At 33.8% G+C, this 20,186-nt stretch overlaps 1 protein-coding gene across 20 annotated transcripts in view; it reads right to left on the reverse strand.

The window, feature by feature from the left end:
• ROBO2 (roundabout guidance receptor 2) overlaps window positions 1-20,186 on the reverse strand; it is a 592,813-nt gene that overhangs the window by 62,656 nt on the left and 509,971 nt on the right. For all 20 annotated transcript variants that reach the window (XM_059164449.1, XM_059164448.1, XM_059164451.1 and 17 more), the window contains 4 exons: window positions 16,388-16,619; window positions 12,933-13,057; window positions 10,458-10,629; window positions 445-627 (listed from right to left, as the gene is read on the reverse strand). In XM_059164449.1, the coding sequence (XP_059020432.1) occupies window positions 445-627; window positions 10,458-10,629; window positions 12,933-13,057; window positions 16,388-16,619 (712 nt within the window). The remainder of the gene's footprint in view (window positions 1-444; window positions 628-10,457; window positions 10,630-12,932; window positions 13,058-16,387; window positions 16,620-20,186) is intronic.

Here is a 20,186-nt window from a genome sequence, read left to right on the forward strand (position 1 = left end):
CTAAAAGCTATATTTCAAATATTTTCTTCCTGAGCATGTTAGAAATGATCTTGCCTAAATCCACCTCTTAGATAATGGGTTCATGGCACGTCTGTGTGTGTAAGTGTGTGTGTGTGTGTGTACATGCACAAGTGTGTGTGTGTGTTTTGAAGAACTAGTTGAGAAAAAATGGTCACACATTTATCCGTGTGTACTCTTGTTATGATTCTTTGGAGATACAGCAAAAAGCTTGCCTTATAGTCATAATGTGATCTGGTGAAAAGAAATACATTAAGGCACATGTATAATTGCATTTTACAGAGCAGGTGTTTAAAACAAGCTACAACATCCATCCATTCATTCATTCATTCATTCACTTCCTCATTATTCAGACCCATTCCCTCTCTTTCATTTCATCACACTCCTAAAAACAGGATATTTTCTTAGCTAGAAATAGTCTCTTACCAGCATAGTTACTGAGTCCCTTTCTCTTCTTTCTTCGCCAATACAACCAGATGCTAAAACCCATCAAAATTACCCAGCAGGCACCACCAATACCAGCTATAAAGGCTGGCTGCTTCACAACATCAGTGATTTGCTCAGTAATACTGTTATTGTTTTCAGTAATGACAACTTCATTACGTCCCCCTGTGGAAGAAATAGTAGTTTTAGTTGACGGTAAGCACAGGAATACAACATGGTATGCCAAAGACATAGAAAATTAGAAAATTCCTACAAAGGCAGGTAATATTTGTGCTCTGAGCATGTCACAATTATTGATAAGTATATTTCATAAGTTTCAGAAGATGAGTTAAATTATGAGCCTAAACTGTGATTAAGAACATGGCTCCCTTATGTTTTGGTTTACTATGAATAGATTCAGAACTGCTTCTTGATTTATTGCCTTATAAATAAGTACTAGGGTGCAAAATAACAGCAACTTTTCTTTAGCTAGGTAAAGCATGTTTTAATATAGTCTCGTTAAAATATATAAAGCAACTGCAACATGCATAAAGTTTGCAAATTGTCTTTCCTCTATAGCACTGCATCAATTCAACTGTTCTTGGCTTAAAAATATGTCATTTAATATTGTCCTTAATAGTCTAACAAAGATCTTATTTTGATCAAACACCCTTAATTTTGGGGGATGTATTAAAACTACCATATAAAACAATGACAATTATGTGCTTCATAGAGATCAGTCTCTATAATTTATATATATGTATATACATATATACCACACAAAGGTACAATAAAACTAAACTAATTTGAAAATCTGCTTGAAAGTTGAATAAAAAAGACAACTTTAATACTAATTCTAAGGTCTATGTTACTAAAATAAACATTTAAATCTGGTCTAATATTACTCTAGAAATAGTCATGATTTTGGCAGTTTAGACCTTTCAGAGATAATTAAGAAAATCTTAATCCACATTTTCAAATAGGTTAAAACTTATGGAATTGTAGTATCACTGAAAAGCAAATATTTAGGTGTGTATTTAAAAGATTAAGATATTTACACACAGGAAATTAAGTGATTTGTAGTGTCAATATCATATCCTTTCAGTTACAAATCAAAGAGTTGAAAAATAAGTTGAAATCAAAATGTAAGTGGCAAATGTCAGCATATCACACCACATGTATGATGTTCATTATTTCAGTTATTATGGCATTATAACATAGAAGAAAGAACATGGTCTTTGAAGTTTCCTGTTTGGATATCATCTCTTCCACTTACCAACTTAAATAAGCAATAACTTTAGGTAAGGGACTTAATCTTTTCAAGTACCTGTTTCTGTTAGTTGGCAACAGCACCATTTCAAATATTTGGAAGTATTAGTTAAGATGATGTATGTAAAGAGGCTGATGACTCCAAATTATGACCCAAGTATGGGTAAGGGTTACTTTAAGAGCCACTCAAGGAACTTCAGGGATGTAAGTTATAATTGTCTAGATGTAAGAGTCTTGAAAACCACAGATGACTTGTTTGCCAGTTTCTCCTTTCTTCCAGGTCAGAAATTTAGCCAACATAGCCTAGACTCACTTGTAGTTAAGTGCAGCAAAGTGACTTACAATACTGCATAGGCATATTATGCATACTGCCTGTAGACCTGACCCACACACTACTGTGACAATACTTGACATTCTCCCTCTTTGCTAATGTTAAATAGAAAGAAGGGGTCTTTGGAGCATTCTGACTCCTGTAAGAGAATCCAGAGCTATTGATTGGAAGGATCGAAGTTTCCTAAATGACTGTGTGGAAGACAAACCCTAACCTCCATTCTGCTAATCTATATCAGATGGGACTATGAATAAGGAAAAAAAAACTTTTATTTTGTTATAGCTGTTAGCATTTTTCTTATACATACTTATATTCCATTTCTGAAATGTCTCTTGTGTTAAATTCCAGATGTAAAACCCAGATTCACTTATGTAATACCCTGATTAATCTTCCCAATTTATCTGACCTTAGTTATTATATACATAAACTTAGATAAAAAATATTTAAAATGAATTCATATTTTCAATATAAGACATACACATACCTGCTGATTTTTATAGCTACTAGGAGTTACCAAAAGGAAAATAAACACATTATTGAACAAGGAGAAAAGAAAACTTGTCCTTCATTTGTGTACAAGGTTGATAAAATATGATGTTTTATGTGCAATATTTATGTTACCAAAGGTGTATTACTACTTCTTATGTTGCTGGTATATTTGAAACAATGTTGTCAGTTGGACTAATTAGAGCATAGACAAGGGATGTGTGTGACCTGTAACGCTCCATTGTTCTTGCAGACAAAAAATATAATGAAATGTAATGTCTTCCTCCCATTGGAGAGTAATGAAGAACAAAACCAATTTGTTGGACTAAAAATTAATTAGACACATCAGATTCGATTGTATCTATTACTGTGAAAGTTTGCAGCTGTTCCACATATTGTTACCAACTATATAAGGTAAGCATTAAGTGGCCAAATGATTAAAGAAACAATAGCTATATTATTAAGCAAGATTACTGAAAATTATAAAGCAAAGTAAATTTACTATATGGCATAATCTTTGATGCTTACTTATGTAAATGTATGTGGTTGAATTTCTGTGTGTGTAAGTAAAATGGTATAGGAGAACTATGGACACTTTGATGTTAAATTATCTTACCAGTGGAAAATACAGACAAAAAACAATGCTTTTAAACATGTGTATAGCTATTTATTATATTTATATGATATTTTATTTAATATTCCCTTAATGGAACTTTCTGGGATGAAAATAAAACTGAGAAGGAATAGATGAAACAGTACATAGTCTGGCATAAGACAAATCTAAAATTATCAGCCATAAATTACAACAAATGCCAATACATGATTTAATTAAGGCAAAGGGGAAATGAGGTAGAGCTTGAGTCACTTCGAGTGCTGTTTCTAGTACTGAACAGACAATAGAGAAAGCACAAATTGAAACAGAAAAAGATTAGCCATCACTAAATCACTTTTCAGCTAAGGAATAACAGTTTTGTAGATAATGTTATCAGACAAGATGTTAAGGTAGATGTGCAGGAGTAATTAAAGAAACACTTAAAGGCTTCTTCAGTACAACAGTAGATATTAAAAAGAAATAAATCTCTTGAGTAGAAACAGCATTTTCTGTGTTGAGTTGTGCTTGTGTGTTTGTGTGTGCGTGTGTGTGCACATGTGAGCATGCATTTATTCCAAGTGGTGCAATTCCATTGATCACATCTCGAATACTGCACGTTCTAGTTACACAAATAGGAGATAGAAATAGCATTTATTAGATTATTTTTTAACTTCACAGAAAATTTGGAAAGAGTTGTATGATATGCTAAAAAATAAAGTAATAATCATACATTTAAAAACAGTCTTTTTAAACTAATGAAAACTTAAATAAAACTTTCTATTTGATTTAAAACACTCTAAGTTAGTTTTCCTTTTTTTAAGTTACTATACAGTTGTTAAGTTCTTAATTGACATGAGATGAGCTTGGTTAAATGGTATTATTGTAATGTTTTACTTGCCTCCAAGTACAATAAATCCCCCCAATATTGTGAATAATGCATACAGTCTCTACAAAAAACAAACAAACAAACAAACAAACAAAAAACAACAACAGCCAAAACTTCCCTTTGCTTGAGAATTACACTTCTAATAAAAATGATAGAAAATACAGTAAAGAAATATATAGATACTTGACAATCTGGGTTAGAAATATTCCAACTGATATAGACAATTAAAAAGAAAAAAAAAACACAAAACCCCACAAAGCTTTGTTTGCTTATGCAGGAATTTTCATAGAAAACGGTGCCCTTTAAATATGTCTCATAAACATTTAAGGAAAAAAGTAAGAGAAGTAAGAAGGGCTTACTTCTAAATAGCATAATGTGTGTGTGTGTGTGTGTGTGTGTGTGTATGTGTGTGTGTGTATCAGTTAAATCCTTTTGGGTGTACCTGTATTTCTTTCTTATTCCAATTTATTTTAGAAAATCTCAGAAGGGCAAGATTGTAGGTTCCCCTCAGGTTAAGAAATTAATTCGGTCTGTATGACTAATTAAGAAAGGGAAGGCAATTTAAAGGAAAGTTAATACTATAACTTTTTCTCCTTAACATTTTTAATATATAAAAGAACAAAAACTTGGAGAATATTAAAAAATCAACAGTATGGTTGAATGTTAAATCTCTTCATATACAATAAATATTTTGTAAAAAGAAACAATTTCCCAGAAATTGGCAGTGTGCTCTATGTGCATCATTTCAAAAAACAAACAGAAAGAAATGGGACTGGCACATTCTATTGTATCAAACTCTGGGTAAATATTCTTAAAATATGCAAACTCTAGGAAGAACATTTAAAAATATATTAAAGATACTAATAAACAAATAAAAGCAGGAAGAACTGAAGATATATGTCTCTTGAAAGAAGGGAGATGCACTAGGGGAAATCTGAATTTATGAGGCTTTCTTTTCCTTTAAAAATTTCAAACCATACAGTGCTAGGCAGCTTGAACCCAATTGCTATAAAGTGTCAGAGGATACAGTTCTCAGATGACAGAGTGACTGAAAATTTTCATTGGGAAGCCATGTTCAAGAGCCACACGAAAGTAATATTTCCAAATCTTTGTATGAACTCCCCCTTAATCATACGATGAACTCTTAAGAGTACCTGCAGAATGAAGATTCCAAGAATCTGGTGAATATCAAAAACCAGAAGGCTGAAAAGGCTGAACAGACTTTTCAGCTGATGTTCACTGTAGAGAAAATTTTGTTTAAACCTTAAATTTCATCAAGTTGGAAAAGAGATCAACATATTTGGCTTTTCACTGAAGCCTCTTAAGGGCCATGACTTGGAAGTAAAGGTCGAACTGAGATTTTGCTCTGAGAAAAAGGTCAAAACATAAACAGTCCCATATTAACAAAGGTAAAATCCAAGCCCCCGAAAAATCAAGATGATCAGCTAGTAACATAACTCTCTTTAAAACAAGACCCAACATTCTTTAGAAGATCACTAAATTTTATGGTATGCATCTGCAATGTATAGTATGCAGTAAAAAACTACTAAGCATGCAAAAAGAAACAAAATAACAATAGCAAAAAAGAAGAAAGAAGTAAAAAAATAGTAAGAGACAACCAAAGGTCAAGAGAAAAAAATAATCAACAGATACAGACCATGAGATGACATGGACGTTGAAATGAGGAGAAAAGGACTTTAAAGTAGCTATTAGAATAAATGGAACATGTAAAAGAAAACAAATAGAAATTCTAGAACAGAAAAGTATATTAAATAAATTAATAATTCACTGGATAATTCCATTTCTGCCCATAAAGAAATAACAGGTATGGGACACAAAATCCTCCCATAAATAAGTAGAAAAGTTGGCAAAATATGTAAAACAAAGAGCAGGATTGTGAGAAAGGGGAAGTAAAAAAAAGGGAGATTTTACTATTTTCATATTTGATCTGAAGATAGTGCTAATACTCAAATGCGATGCAGTGAAGAGGAACCCAAATGTGGCTAAACAAAATTCCTGAGAGGAACTCAGGGAGGCTGAGGAAATTGAATTTATAGAACAGAATATCTGATAAAAAATGAGTAACATAAAATTTTTTCTTAGTTTTAATTTACTTAAAAGATAAAGATAACTAATGATTTAAAGCAAAGCAAATCATAACACTACTTTAGTTTGTATATTGGTGTTTACTATATAAGAGTAAAACTATAACAATAGCAAAAATACTGAGAGGAATGAAAATGGAATTATATTTTTTTAAGTTCTTGCTAGGTAAATCCTAGAGTAACCATTATTTTAAAAAAACCCTTAATCCTAAGAATCCAATAATGGATACAAAATAGAATACAGAAAGTGACTTCATTCAACAAGAAGAAACTAAGAAAATAGGAACAAATTCAGATAGAAAATAAATAGCAAGATGGTAATTCTAAGCCCAAGTGCATCACTGATTATATTGAAGTTAATGGTCTAAACATTACAATAAAAAGGCAAGGATTATCATATTGACTTTAAAAGAGACTTAATACGTAATATAAATAGTAGAAATGTACAATATCCCTGTAAAAGGATGGAAACAAAGCACAAACTATGTAAATACTTTTAATATAATGTAGCTATACTAATATTAGACAAAGTACATTTTAGGACAAAGAATCTTACTAGGTAATAAAGCGGGGCATTCCATAATGATAAAGGGTAAGTTCCCTAATAAAATGTAACAATTCTAAGATGTATTCACTTAAAACAAGTAGTAAAATAAATGAAATGAAAACTTATAGACAGAAAGAAGAAATACAAAAATCTTTAATTATAATAAATTTCCAGACTCCTTTTTTATTTATTGAAAGAGTAAACAGGCAGAAAATCAGTAAAGACCTGAACAATACTACCAACTAATTTAATATGACATTTATGGAACATTCCACTCCAGAACAGAAAAATGCACATATTTTTCAAAGGCATAAGCAACATTCCCTAAGACCAAATGTTAAGCCATAAAATAATTCTCCATATTTAAAAGGCTAAATTCATACAATGTACATTTTCTAAACACAGTGGAATTAAATTACAAATCAGAAAGAAAAGGCTATTTGTGAAATTCCAAAATATCTGGAAATGTAACAATACACTGCTAAACAACCTCTGCAAAGAGAACGAAATCCTTAGGTGAAGTGAAAAGTATTTTCAACATCGTGGTAAATGGAAACATCGTGGTAAATGGAAACTCAAAATGTATAAGATTCAGCTGAAGATGTGCTTAGTAAGAAATGTATAACTTTAAATAATAATTTATTATATATTATATATAATATATATATTATATATAATATATTATTATTATTATTTATAATTTATTTTAAGTATCTGTATTAGAAAGGTCCAAATCACTGGTATAGATTTCCATCTTAAGAAGCAACAAAAAGTAAGTAGAAGAAAAAATGCAGAAATTAATTAATTAGAAATCAAATAAATAAAACTAACAAAGCCAAAAGTTTATACTTTTTAAAAAAAGATTTCATTTATTTATTTATTTGACAGAGATCACACATAGGCAGAGAGGCAGACAGAGGGGGGGGGAAGCAGGCTCCCCACTGAGCAGAAAGCCCAATGTGGGGCTCGATCCCAGGACCCTGAGATCATGACCTGAGCCGAAGGGAGAGGCTTAGCCCACTGAGCCACCCAGGCACCCCAAAAGTTTATATTTGAAAAGATTAAAAAACATTGATTAATCTTTATCAAAGCTATTTGAAATTAAAGGGATGGTTGGGGGGTTGCAAAACAAAGAGGGAGAGAAGAAAAAGAGAGAGAGAACATGAATTCTCAGTATATGAATAAAAGAGATGAGGGGCACCTGAGTGGCTCCATTGGTTTAGTGTCTGCCTTTGGCTAAGGTCAGGATCTCAGGGTCCTAGGATGGGGAACCATATTGGGTTCCCTGCTCAGCAGAGGTCTGTTTCTCCTTCTCTCTCTGCCCTTCCTCCCTTCTTGTGTCCTCCCTCTCTCTTAAATAAATAAATAAATAAAATCTTTTCTTTTATCTTTTTTTTAAGATTTTATTTATTTGATAGAGATCACAAGTAGATAGAGAGGCAGGCAGAGAGAGAGGGGGAAGAAGGTTCTCCGCCAAGCAGAGAGCCCGAAGTGGGGCTCGATCCCAGGACCCTGGGACCATGACCTGAGCCAAAGGCAGAGGCTTTAACCCACTGAGCCCCCATGTGGCCCTAAAATCTTTTAAAAAAATAAAAGAGAAGACATAACTACACATCCTGCAACATTACAATTAAAGTGGATTATAAATAAGGAGATAATGCAATTAAGCATATAACAATAAATTCAAGAACTTAGATAAGTTAGACAAATTCACTGATGGAAAAACCAAAAATCCATTTAATACAACCAGCAAAGGAATAATAACAGTTCTAAATAAATGCAAATTCATAAATACAAAGAGAATATACAAAGAAAACTCTAGGCACAGATATTATAAATGATTCTCGAAAGAATTTAAGGAAGAAAATAAAAGGCCCACAAAAACTCTTAGACTGTAGCCAAGAATAGGATATTTCCCAGCCCCTTTTATAAAGTTAGCCAACCTGATTCTAAAACCTGACAAAGACATTAGAAGAAAACTATTGATCACTATCCCTCATGAACATAGATGCAAACTTCTTTAGCAGATGTTGGCAAATTGGATGGAATAATATCTGTAGAAAACATAATGTATTTTGATCAAATGAGACTTATCCCAGGAATGAAAGGCTTATTCACTTTTGAAATGATTCAATAGATTTTACCATATTAACACATATAGGAAGAAAGGAGACAGAATATTGTTTGAATACACCCTGAAAAAATATGCCACAATTATTAAAATAAATAAGTGAGGTGAGTAAGGACATAAGATGAAAGGGTAATATATAAAAGTAAGTTTACATATAGTACAGAATAAGTGGTAAAGGAATTTAACAAGTATACTTACAAAAATAAAATAGGGAAAAATTTAAGAAAACATGTGCTGATATAATTAGGAAAATAAATAAGCCTCAACTCTCAAAACACATGCAATTACTTTAAGATGAGTTATAGACGTAAGCATAAGAGCTAAAATTATAAGGCTGATAGAAGAAAATCTAAGGAAATATATTTCCTATCTACAGATAAGACACAGTTTCTTAGAAAGCACTAAACATAAAAGAAAAATGTGATACATTATAGTTCACTAAAATTTAAAAATTCACTAATCAAAAGACACTATTAATTAAAAAAAATAGGGAATCCATAGGTGAGGAAAAAATATTTGCAATGAAAAACTATATGACAAAGAGTTTGTATACATATATAGAATTTATATTCTATGTATGTATCGGTTCTCCTATCCAGTAACAAGAGAGAAACAACACATTTTAAAAAGGCAAAGACTTGGAAATGGTACAAAAGAAAATATGTGAATGGCCAATAAAACACACATAATGTTGTTCAACATTATTAATCGTCAAAGAAAACTGAAGTAAAGACAATAGTCAGGTACACTTTCATACTTGTCGGCATGACTAAAATTGTGGATGGTTAACATCAAATGTTGGTGATGGTGTAAAAAAAATGCAAGTCATGTTCTTTGCTAGTGAAAGTATAAAATTATACAATAATATGAAAATCTTTACAGTTTCTTATAAATTATGTCAATCCTATTACCTAAAAATTCCACCTCTAGATATCTCTCCAAAGGAAATAAAAACTTGTGTCCTCAAAAAGACTTACACAGGAATGTTCATGCCCTCAAGAGAAAAGCAGAGAAACAAAATAAGATATATTCGTTCAATTGAACACTGCTCAGAAACAAAAACCTATGAATTGCATGATACATACATTGGTAAGTCTCAAAAACATTGTTTAGTGAAAGAAGCCAGACACAAGGTATTATATTCTGTGTGATTCCATTTACATATATTTCAAGAACAGGCAAACATAATCAATGCTAGTAGGGAAAAATTGTCTGTGATGATGATAGTGCATTTAATAGGAATTTCTTATTTGGGATAATATATTTGGATTACAAAGTTTCTTTTGGACTGTTTCTGGTGAAATTTTGACATCTTTCTTGCTTAGAGGATTTGAAACACAATGCACTTTCTTCAGTAACTGTCTCATTTCTTATTATATTTCAATGACATCAATATTGTTAGTGAAATTATTGATTAAAAATTATTTTCAAACTGACTTTCAGCATTTAAACACTTAGTGATTATAATTTGAAGAAGTTTCTGGGAAACTTGAGAGCACAAGAAATTGCTAACTATTTGTATGAGAAACCCTAGTCAGTCAACCTATTTGCCTATATGATGAGTGTACCCTCTTCTCATTGCTGCAGATCTACTCTTAGGACACAGATTAAAAATATCTACCTTTTTGCCAGTTGGCTAACTGATAACAGGCCACAGAGATGTACTCACCAATGATTATAGGCTGCGGCTCGCTTTTTACTCCAACCCCTGCACTCGTACTAGCGGCAACCTCTACCCGGTATTGGATACCTGGGAACAACCCACCAATTATTACAGATCGAATGGCTGCATCCACAGTTTTGTTGATATGGAATCGTGTTTCATTCCCCAGGCACCAGATCTATAGAAATGTAAAGTGAGAAACAAAAAGAATATAAAATTATCCTTTCTGTCAAATTGATGACCTATTTTTTTAGTAGTGACCCATCTATTCTCTTGGCTTATAGAAGTATTTGTAAATGACATTTTCTAAAGGCTAATATTTGCAATTTATTTATCTACGTGTGTGTGTGTGTGTGTGTGTGTGTGTGTATTAAAGGAAGAACAGTAGGAGAAGCTAAAACCACGCCATGTTCCTTTATATATTACAACTAACACTGAATGCATATAATGCAGTGATTCTTAAACACTTCTGGAGAGTGTTCTTGGTTGCAAAGAGTATTTGGGTATGGATTAAAACTCATAAACTTCTCTGATTAATTTATTTATCAAGGTATATTATGCATGTAATCTATTAAAACATGGTGATTATTAGTTGTAATATCCAATGGATATAGGTGCACATCTAAGTAATTTATATTCTATTTAAGAAACTATTAACTTACCCAGAAGTAGTTAACAAGATTAATTGACCTAAGTTATAAGTATTGACTGAGATGAAATTAAGGCCAGTATTTACATTGACAGTAATAAATCTCAGTATCGATCAAAACATATGGACATATACACAGACACATTCATGAGAACAGAGTGGTAGATAGTCTTTGAAAACCAATGTGAAAGAATCCAGGCTTTTACTCTAAGTAAAAATCAGACTTTAAAGCATACTTTGTCCTGGGATATGGAGATCTGTTACTGTCAAATGCATTATAAAAAGAATCATACTGTATATACATATTTGCATTCATAATCTACAGTATTTCATAATCTACATGGAGATACATAAGTAGAAATACAAATGGTTTTTTGAAATAGGTCAATTCCTGGAACTTTTTATTTAAAGTAATTCTTACTTATTTCTTTTATTTACACAATGATATCTATGTTACTAATGTAGGAATATTTAGGCCTAACTAAAATATACACTTTGTGACCGAAATAAGGCACTCTCATATGAGTGAGAAAGCTTACAACTTATAACAAAAAATACCATGTTATAATCAATATTGGTATATCAGTAAATGGAAGTTTAAGATATTTAGTTCCCAATGATACAAAGGTAAAATCCTAACCTCATTAAAACATAAATACCAGAACAGATCATTCTTTGCCATTGTACCCTAATCCTTATAAAATTTATATGTATGCATATATATTTATAAGTAATTGTGATTCTTATATTTCTTACACATTTCTTTATAAAGTGATGGGGATAATTTTAGAGTTAAGTGCTTGTGTACATGGTATCAGTAAGCTAATCATTCATTAATTTAAGAAAATTCTATTTTGAATTTTATTTTTTCTTAGAAATAACAGAATTCAACCTGCAATGCTTTCACTACAATTATTCAGCTTCATTTTACATATCAACTCTAAACTTTTTGGGTGAGATGGGGTGTCTAGTTTTCTATTCTTATAGATATATACAACATGTTAATTGTTAGACTCCCATATACATTTATTAATAGCAAAATCATAGTTTTGAATTTTTATAAGGTTTAATGAGGTTTTACTATCATATGTGTTCTAATCACATCACAGCTAGTCAGAGTCTTATTTCCCAAAGTTAGACATTTTGTCTGTTAAACATCAAATGATGGCAGGAAAACAATGGATCTATAGTTTCTAAACAGCAACAAAATTATCATTAGAAAAATGAGATAATAAACTACATTTATAAGTTTTTTCATAATTTGTTTTTATAATGGCTCCCTTTTTCAAGTGAAATATTTTCCAAAACCTCAATAAATTGACCAAAAGAGGACTTCAGAGTGGGAGTTGGTGCCATCCACCTCCTATCCCCACCCCAACCCTCTAAACCCTGGAAGCATCTTTTTATGAGAACACGGTTTAAAAATATCCCTGCTAAGGCCCCTTACACAGAAATTTAATAACAATGATACAGGACTTTTAGGATGAGAGCTGCACCACCTACTCTGTACCCAATCTCTCTAACTCTTTGAGGTTCTGGAATCATGCTCTATAACCCCCTTCCCAAAACAAAACAAAACAAAACAAAACAAAAACACTCCACTGTTCTGGTTTACTTGTCCAGGTGAGTTTTTGTTATCTGTGTCTTGGAGTTAGGTCCCAATCCCCTATGCATTTGTTTCTTTACCTGTCACACAAAGATAGAAAAATTACTTTACACTCAGTCTCAACAAGAGGGCTTCTGGAGATGAGCTTCTTGCATGTGACACTGAGACCTCTGGGAAGCCCTTCTGTGAGCCCTGCTTCTTCACCCACTTCTTCACCCACTCCTACCTTGTATTCTTGGATGATTCCATTCTGATGATCTGGAGGAGGAGGATCCCAGGAAACACTAATACTTGTGCTGTTGTGGCTTCCTACTGTCAGCACAGTGACAGATTGTGGAGGGGCACTTGGGGCTGCAAAGGAAGCGATTAGGGTAAACACCAACTGTAAGTCTTGATGTGCATTAATACTGCTTATAGAATATGGATATGCAGACAAGAAGCAAGAGGTCTGGTTTCCAGTAGCTCTCAATTTGCACGTAGTATTCAACAGTGACAGTTTTTTTCCAAAAATTGCCCTTTCAATATAATGGATAGGTTTAATGCAAACACAACAGCTTTGCTAATATGTGCTCGCTAATAAATTTAACAGCTAACATTCTGATGAGTGTTTTCTATATGTCTCGCACTGAGTTAAGCATCATATTTGATGATCACACTAACCTCAAGAAGTAAAAACAAATCTTATCTCAATTTCACAGAAAAGGAAAGCGAAGACAACTGTACGAGAATTATCTAAGTGAAACATCAAGGCAGAATTTGAACCTAGGTATGTCTGGATCTAGAGCTTTGATCCATGTGAGAATAGGCAGGCTCTCTTTCTGAAAAAAAACATTCCTATCAAAAATATTCTGAGAGTGGGGCACTTGGGTAGCTCAGTGGGTTAAGCCTCTGCCTTCACCTCAGGTCATGATCTCAGGGTCCTGGGATAGAGCCCCTCATTGGGCTCTGGGCTCTCTGCTCAGCAGGGAGCCTGCTCCCCCCCCCACCCCTGCCTGCCTCTCTGCTAACTTGTGATCTCCGTCAAATAAATAAGTAAAATCTTTATAAAAAAATATTCTGAGAGAATGTATTCCAAATTTTCATCAACCATTATCTCTGAATGGTGCCACTAATAATCTTCTTGTTTGGTATGGTTTTGTGTTTAATACATAAAAACAGAAACACAGCAATAAATTTCACCAAAATAAGAAAAAAATACTTTTTTTTTCATATCAGGTAAAAATAATTGACTTATACATTGACTCCTAATTTAAGATTTAAAACTTATTTTATGTTGATGGGAAAGAAGCTCTGAAGTTACAAATGAAAACAGTTCATGTTGGGTTGAGTGTGAAATGGATAGATTTTAATTTCCTACAGTTCCCATCCTTTATGGTTTCTCCTATAACTAATTATAATCACACTGAGAAAAGATGAGTGAGAAAAAATTTCTGATTTTAGACTGCAGCATCTGCTCTCCAGTCTCTCTGAGAGTTGAAAAATACTAATTTTATAGGAAAATTTATCAATTCTCCTTAAATCTCTGAGTAGGAAAAACAAAATGAAACAATAGTTGAAACAAAATTCAAAGAAATTGTGGTATTAAAGGATTTTTATGTGAAAGGTTCAATGCTTTCATAACTCTATACAGTTTAACCTTTGAACATGTGTACAATTGAATGGTGAAAGATATTTTAAAAGCCTATCCATTAAATCTCCCATGTTCCATAAATTTGTCATCGAGGTATGTCCATACGGCACTGAGATAGAGGATATATACAGACATAGTAGCACAATATTGCCCTGTATTATTCCTCTGTCTGATAATATTGTTGCAACATATGGCACGATGACATAAATCTAACCACCTGTTCACTCATTTTGTAGTTATTGAGTAGATTGCACTGAAAAATAACACTTGAAAACTGGTTTCTCATTTGCCTTGCTGCTGGCTTGGAGAGAATACCATGCCTGCTTCCTAGCAGGTCAATTATTCCAGTGCTCTGCTTCTACAGATGTGAAGCAACCCAAATCACTGCTTATCATTCCCACACACAGCCCCGCTGAGCTCCATTTGTTACCTTCAGAAGGCCACATAAACTCTAAAGGGATGCATGCCGAATGGTGAAAGATGTCTAATCCAGAGGAAAAGCCTAACGTCAGCAAAAATTCATTTTTGGAAGTGCGCTTTAAATGCAGCACTCTATATTACATTCACCCACTCCAGTCATTAGTAGTACACATTTTCAATATAAAGTAGAATTTAATGGTGGATGAACATATTACTATTAATTTTTAGTAGTTTTTTTCTTTACATATCCTAAAAGTTGATTAATACCTTTAAAGATATGCACTTCTGTTCATGTCAGCATATCACAGCAGAAAGTTTTCACTGTGATGCTGATTAAAGATATGTGCAATTTAAAAGCTCTTTGGTCAAACACAGACATCTATGGTACCATAAGTAACTGATACACATTTTCTTAAGATTGCTTTCATACTGATTTATGAAAAATGGCCATTTTCCAGGAGCTTTGTAAATAAAATTAGTAGAAAATCAGAAAAGGAGGAGATTATTACACTTGGCATCTGACTTTTTGTACTTTTAATACCATTTATTATAAGCCTCTAGTTTAGGGAAGGAGACACTAGTACAGGGACTGGTCAAATCTACATTAATTTCATGTCCATCATAAATTGACTTTAAAGTATCTGTGTGCAGGGATGCCTGCATGGCTCAGTTGGTTGGACAACTGCCTTCGGCTCAGGTCATGATCCCGGAGTACCAGGATCGAGTCCCGCATCGGGCTCCCAGCTCCATGGGGAGTCTGCTTCTCCCTCTGACCTTCTCGCTCATACTCTCTCTCACAGTCTCTCTCTCAAATAAATAAATAAAATCTTAAAAAAAAAAAGTATCTGTGTTCAAAAAAGTTTCCAAATGGAGGGGAGAAAATGTCACTAATGAGAATGTTATTGCAAACATGCAAGTGGCCTTCTGATTAGAAATTATGAGTCAGACAAGCAGAGTCCATGGGGAAGGAAGCTTATTAAAGAAAATGTCGCACTTTACTACATCAAAAACCGGAAAGTGACAATGAACAGCCTGCATTCTTGAGTTTATAAATGAGTTTATAAACCCGTTTATAAATGAGTTTATAAACCCGTTCTTATGATATGAAGCCAAATGAACTCAACCATGTTAAGAAAAAAAAATATGGGAAAATATTGTAATCAAATCCCAGTGTACTGGTAAAATTTGGAACAAATGTCTGCTTAAGAAAAAAAAATCCCCTTACTCGAATGTCATTTTTTTTTTAAAAAGTTGTCATATTCTATGAGATTCTTGGAATAAAAAGAGAAAAGGCCACTTCCTGAATTCACTTTTTATATTCTCTCCTGCTATTTCTCTAAGGTATATGATAAACTAGAACTTGAAGAGAAATTATCTTGGGACTCCTGGGTGGCTCAGCCAGTTAAGCGGCTGCCTTCGACTTGGGCCATGAGCCTGGGGTCCTGGGATTGAGTTCCATATTGGGCTCCATGCTCAGTGGGGAGCCTGATTCTCCCTCTGCCTCCCACTTCCCCTGATTGTGCTCACTCTCGCTTCTCTCTTTGATTTAAAAAAAAAAAAAAATTAAAAAAAGAAAGAAATTGCCTCCATTATGGGTTAAGTTGGCTTTTGTTAGAAATCTGAATACTGACCTTCTTCAGTAGTACGAATTATTTTAGATTCACTGTCCATTCCTTGGAACTCATTAAAATAGGGTCGAACTTTAATTTCATAAGTCACCCCCTTTTTCAGGTTGACTAAGACAGCACTTCGCTCAGTTGGGACTTTGGCATCTAAATTCTGCCATGTTGATGTTGCCTGTAGGCCGGAGGTCTGGCGATACATCACTCGGTAGCCCTGAATAAACTGGGGTTGGCGATCGACCTGAAAAACACAGCAAAAATCTTTTGAAACCAAATAGAAATATTGTAGACATGACAAGGAAACCATGCACATCCTAATTTCTCCTGTCCCTATTTTAGTCTTCGTCAACTATTATCTGTGGGATGCCATCATTTTGTAATTCATCTCCCTGCTTCTGATACCCAATTCCAATTCCGAGTTCACATTGCCTGTAAGTTATGATTTCCAAAATAAAGAGTGGGACAACTCTCTCTCCTGCTTAAAATACTCCATAGTATCCAAGATGTTTACTTAATTCAAATTCCTTAGAATAGCAAAGGCCTGACAGGCCTAGACATGCCAATTTGTCTAGCTTCACTTCTCATCATCCTTCTCCTATATTCCACAGTTCCTATTTTTATGGTTGGACATGTAATGTGTTATTGCTCAGGAATTTCCATTCTTGTCTTTGTCTATTCATTAATACCTTCGCTCCCTCCAGTCATTTGAGTTCCTACTAATCAAGTTACTAGTCAAGTTACATTCATAACTAATATCCATAAGCAAATGTTATGAATGAGATGGACAAGGAGTTAAGGAAGCCTGGAGGGGAGAGGACGTTGATAGAATCAGGAAGGGGAAAAAGAACCAGTGTTGAGTTCTGCAAGGAAAGTAGGACTATTTATTCCAGAGGAAGAAGTGTAGAAACAGCCCATATAAATGTCTATGCCTGGAGGAAGTGTATGAGAAGACAAGGAGTTGTGAAGTTAGAGCATCTATTTTAAAGGCATTTGAAAAGCTTATACCCACTAGCAAATATGAAATGAAAGACTTATTAGTTTATCAGTTTCTGGCTCCTTCAAGAGCCCCACTATTGGCACAATTTCACAATTTTTTTTATCCTTTCATTCACTTAAAGGTATAGAGGATAAGCAGCTGTTTTTAATGAAAGTCAGATTTTTGAATCTGAATATCATATCAAGTAAAAATGTGAAAATGCTGTTTTGTTCAGTCATAAAAATTACATGAAAACCGAATATATTAAAAATGCAAGCTAAAAATAAAACACGTCCTTACACATTTATTCGACAATCTCTATTGAAGTTTTACCATTGTTTCTTCTTCAGGAAGAAAAGGATTTTTACCATTTTAAACTTTTTGAATGTCTTGCCATTTTTCCAGAATTGCTTGATTTAAAAAAATAACTATAACAGAAACTTCTTCAATTAATTTTGCATATATTCTAGCTTAATAACATATTCCAAGAAGCCTTTAACTTGATAAATTTCACTGTCAGATACAGGGTAAAATTTAATGGAGAAGAGATGGAAAACCTCATTTCAGGAAGGTTGGGGAGAGAAGAAACAGAGAAGGAGATGATGAAAAATGGCTATTTCAACTTTTAAAAAATTTCTTTATCCAGCTGTTAACACACAATGAATAAAACGTATTGTCTCATGTATTAACTGCTTTTTAAAAAGAATTATTTATTTATTTATTTGCGAGAGAGAGAGAGAGAGAGAGAGAGAGAGAGAGAGAGAGAGAATGCATACATGAATGGGGGCAGGGCCAGAGGAAGAAGAAGACAGGAACGCCAAGCAGACTCTGCGCTGAGCTCAGAGCCCCCTTAGGGGTTGGATCCCAGAACCCTGAGATCAAGACCAGAGCCAAAATCAAGAGCAAGAAGTTCATCTGACTGAGCCACTCAGGCACCCCAGTCCCACATATTAACCTCTACCATTTATTCTCCAGTTGTAGCATTTTAAAATTATGTTTAAGTGGGAGTTGGAAACTTAAAGAACCTCAATCAAAAGAGAATGGAACTTGGGGTGTTTGGGTGGCTCAGTGGGTTAAGCCTCTGCCTTCAGCTCAGGTCATGATCTCAGGGTCCTGGGATCTAGCCCCGCATCGGGCTCTCTGCTCAGGGAGCCTGCTTCCTCCTCTCTCTCTGCCTACTTGTGATCTCTCTCTCTCTCTGTCAAATGAATAAATAAAGTCTTTAAAAATAAAAAAAGACGGTGGAACAAAGGGACATTTTTCTGTATTCAGAATGTCCAAGCTAGAGAGTCCATGAAGCTGGTGGGCCTGAGCTTATGTGTTTCTATGTATAGCTCATTCTAGCTTCGCAGATGAGCCTTAACAACTAAGAATGCCTTCGTCCACCTGACAGCATTCTTACCCTCAAAGATTCTCTGGAATTGGGGCTACACTTACAGCAGGCTCTGCCAAGAGAAAGTTCGCCCAGCTCTGATGCCAAAGCTCACAATCTTTGAACCTTCATACATGCTACCAGCTTGTGTTTGTACCAAGAGATGTAGTTTTTGAAAAGCCGTTGTTCTGACATTATAAAGCGAGGCAGCTCAAAAGCAAAAAGTTAAATTTATGAGAGCCAAAGAGAGGTGCCTTTAATCAAAACTGTCAATGTTCAAAAATTCCTTGCAGCATATGTTAAAACAACATTAAACTGGCATTTTATAAACTTCTCGGCATTCGCTTTAAGTGAATTTATATACTGAAAGAAAGACATAACTCACAATAATAGCTTGTTAATACTGAAAGAAGCAAGCTGTGTTTTTAAGAAGAACATTAAGCAGCTGTTTCCAGATGAAGAGAGTCTGTAAATCAGGGTAAATTGGTTTTATCCATGTTTGGTTTTCATTAATTAAGTGTTTTAGGGACTTTATGAAGCTAATGTTTACTACACAACATTGCCTTGCTCGCTTCATTGTATGCTGCTTTCAACCCCTATATTCTAATGGCCTACTTAATAACTAAAGAGTTTAACTTGATTTTGTGCAGTTACAGTAACTTCTTTTTCAGAAGAAAAGTTGTTGTTACAGGTGGAAGCAAAAATGAAAATGCTGAACACTACCTTTAAAAAAAATAGGTGGGATTTTTATTGCATATGTGTTCTATAGCACTGACTTGTGGTGCACATTTTGACAGGTGGTCACTTTCAAGTTAAACCAGATGCTTGTTACTAGTTTTATTAACATTCGTTTATAAGAAGGAGGATTTTCTTTAGTGTTGATTATAATCATAGTCTGGCCACAAATCCATGGGTCTGTAGAATTTAAAAAAAAGAATCTGTACTTTCTGAAATATGAACAAAAAAGCATTGTTTTCGGGGAGAAAAATGAAATGAAACAAATTTCCATCATCCAGTCATAATGTTGCAAGTGAGTTATAGCTCAGCCTTTTAAATTTTCTCAGCCTCAGTTTTCTTATTTCACTCAACAGTATTCATATTAGAAGGGCCTAGAGACAATTAAGTTAAAGAACTTTGCAAGTTTCAGGGACGCACAATGATAAAGCATCATTGGTAAGTAAGGGATCCGCATGTAGTCCGTATGTGGCCAAAGGGGAAATTGCGCAACACCATTGAATTGAAACCACATTCCATTAAAATGTGTAAGTGCTTACCACCATCTTCTCTATTAAAAAAAAAAAAAAAAAAATCCATCCAAACTGAAAACTTGAAGTGAATTTTCTTTGTTGGGCTTAGCCTGTTAAGGATGAGTGCGCTTAAAGCCAAATTCTGAAATTCTAGTTTGCCAATGGACACTTTCACTTTCAGTAGCTGTTATGTTAAAGGGGCAAAGGATCTGT

Source organism: Mustela lutreola, chromosome 2 (genome assembly GCF_030435805.1).
Source record: "Mustela lutreola isolate mMusLut2 chromosome 2, mMusLut2.pri, whole genome shotgun sequence".
NCBI lineage: Eukaryota > Metazoa > Chordata > Mammalia > Carnivora > Mustelidae > Mustela > Mustela lutreola.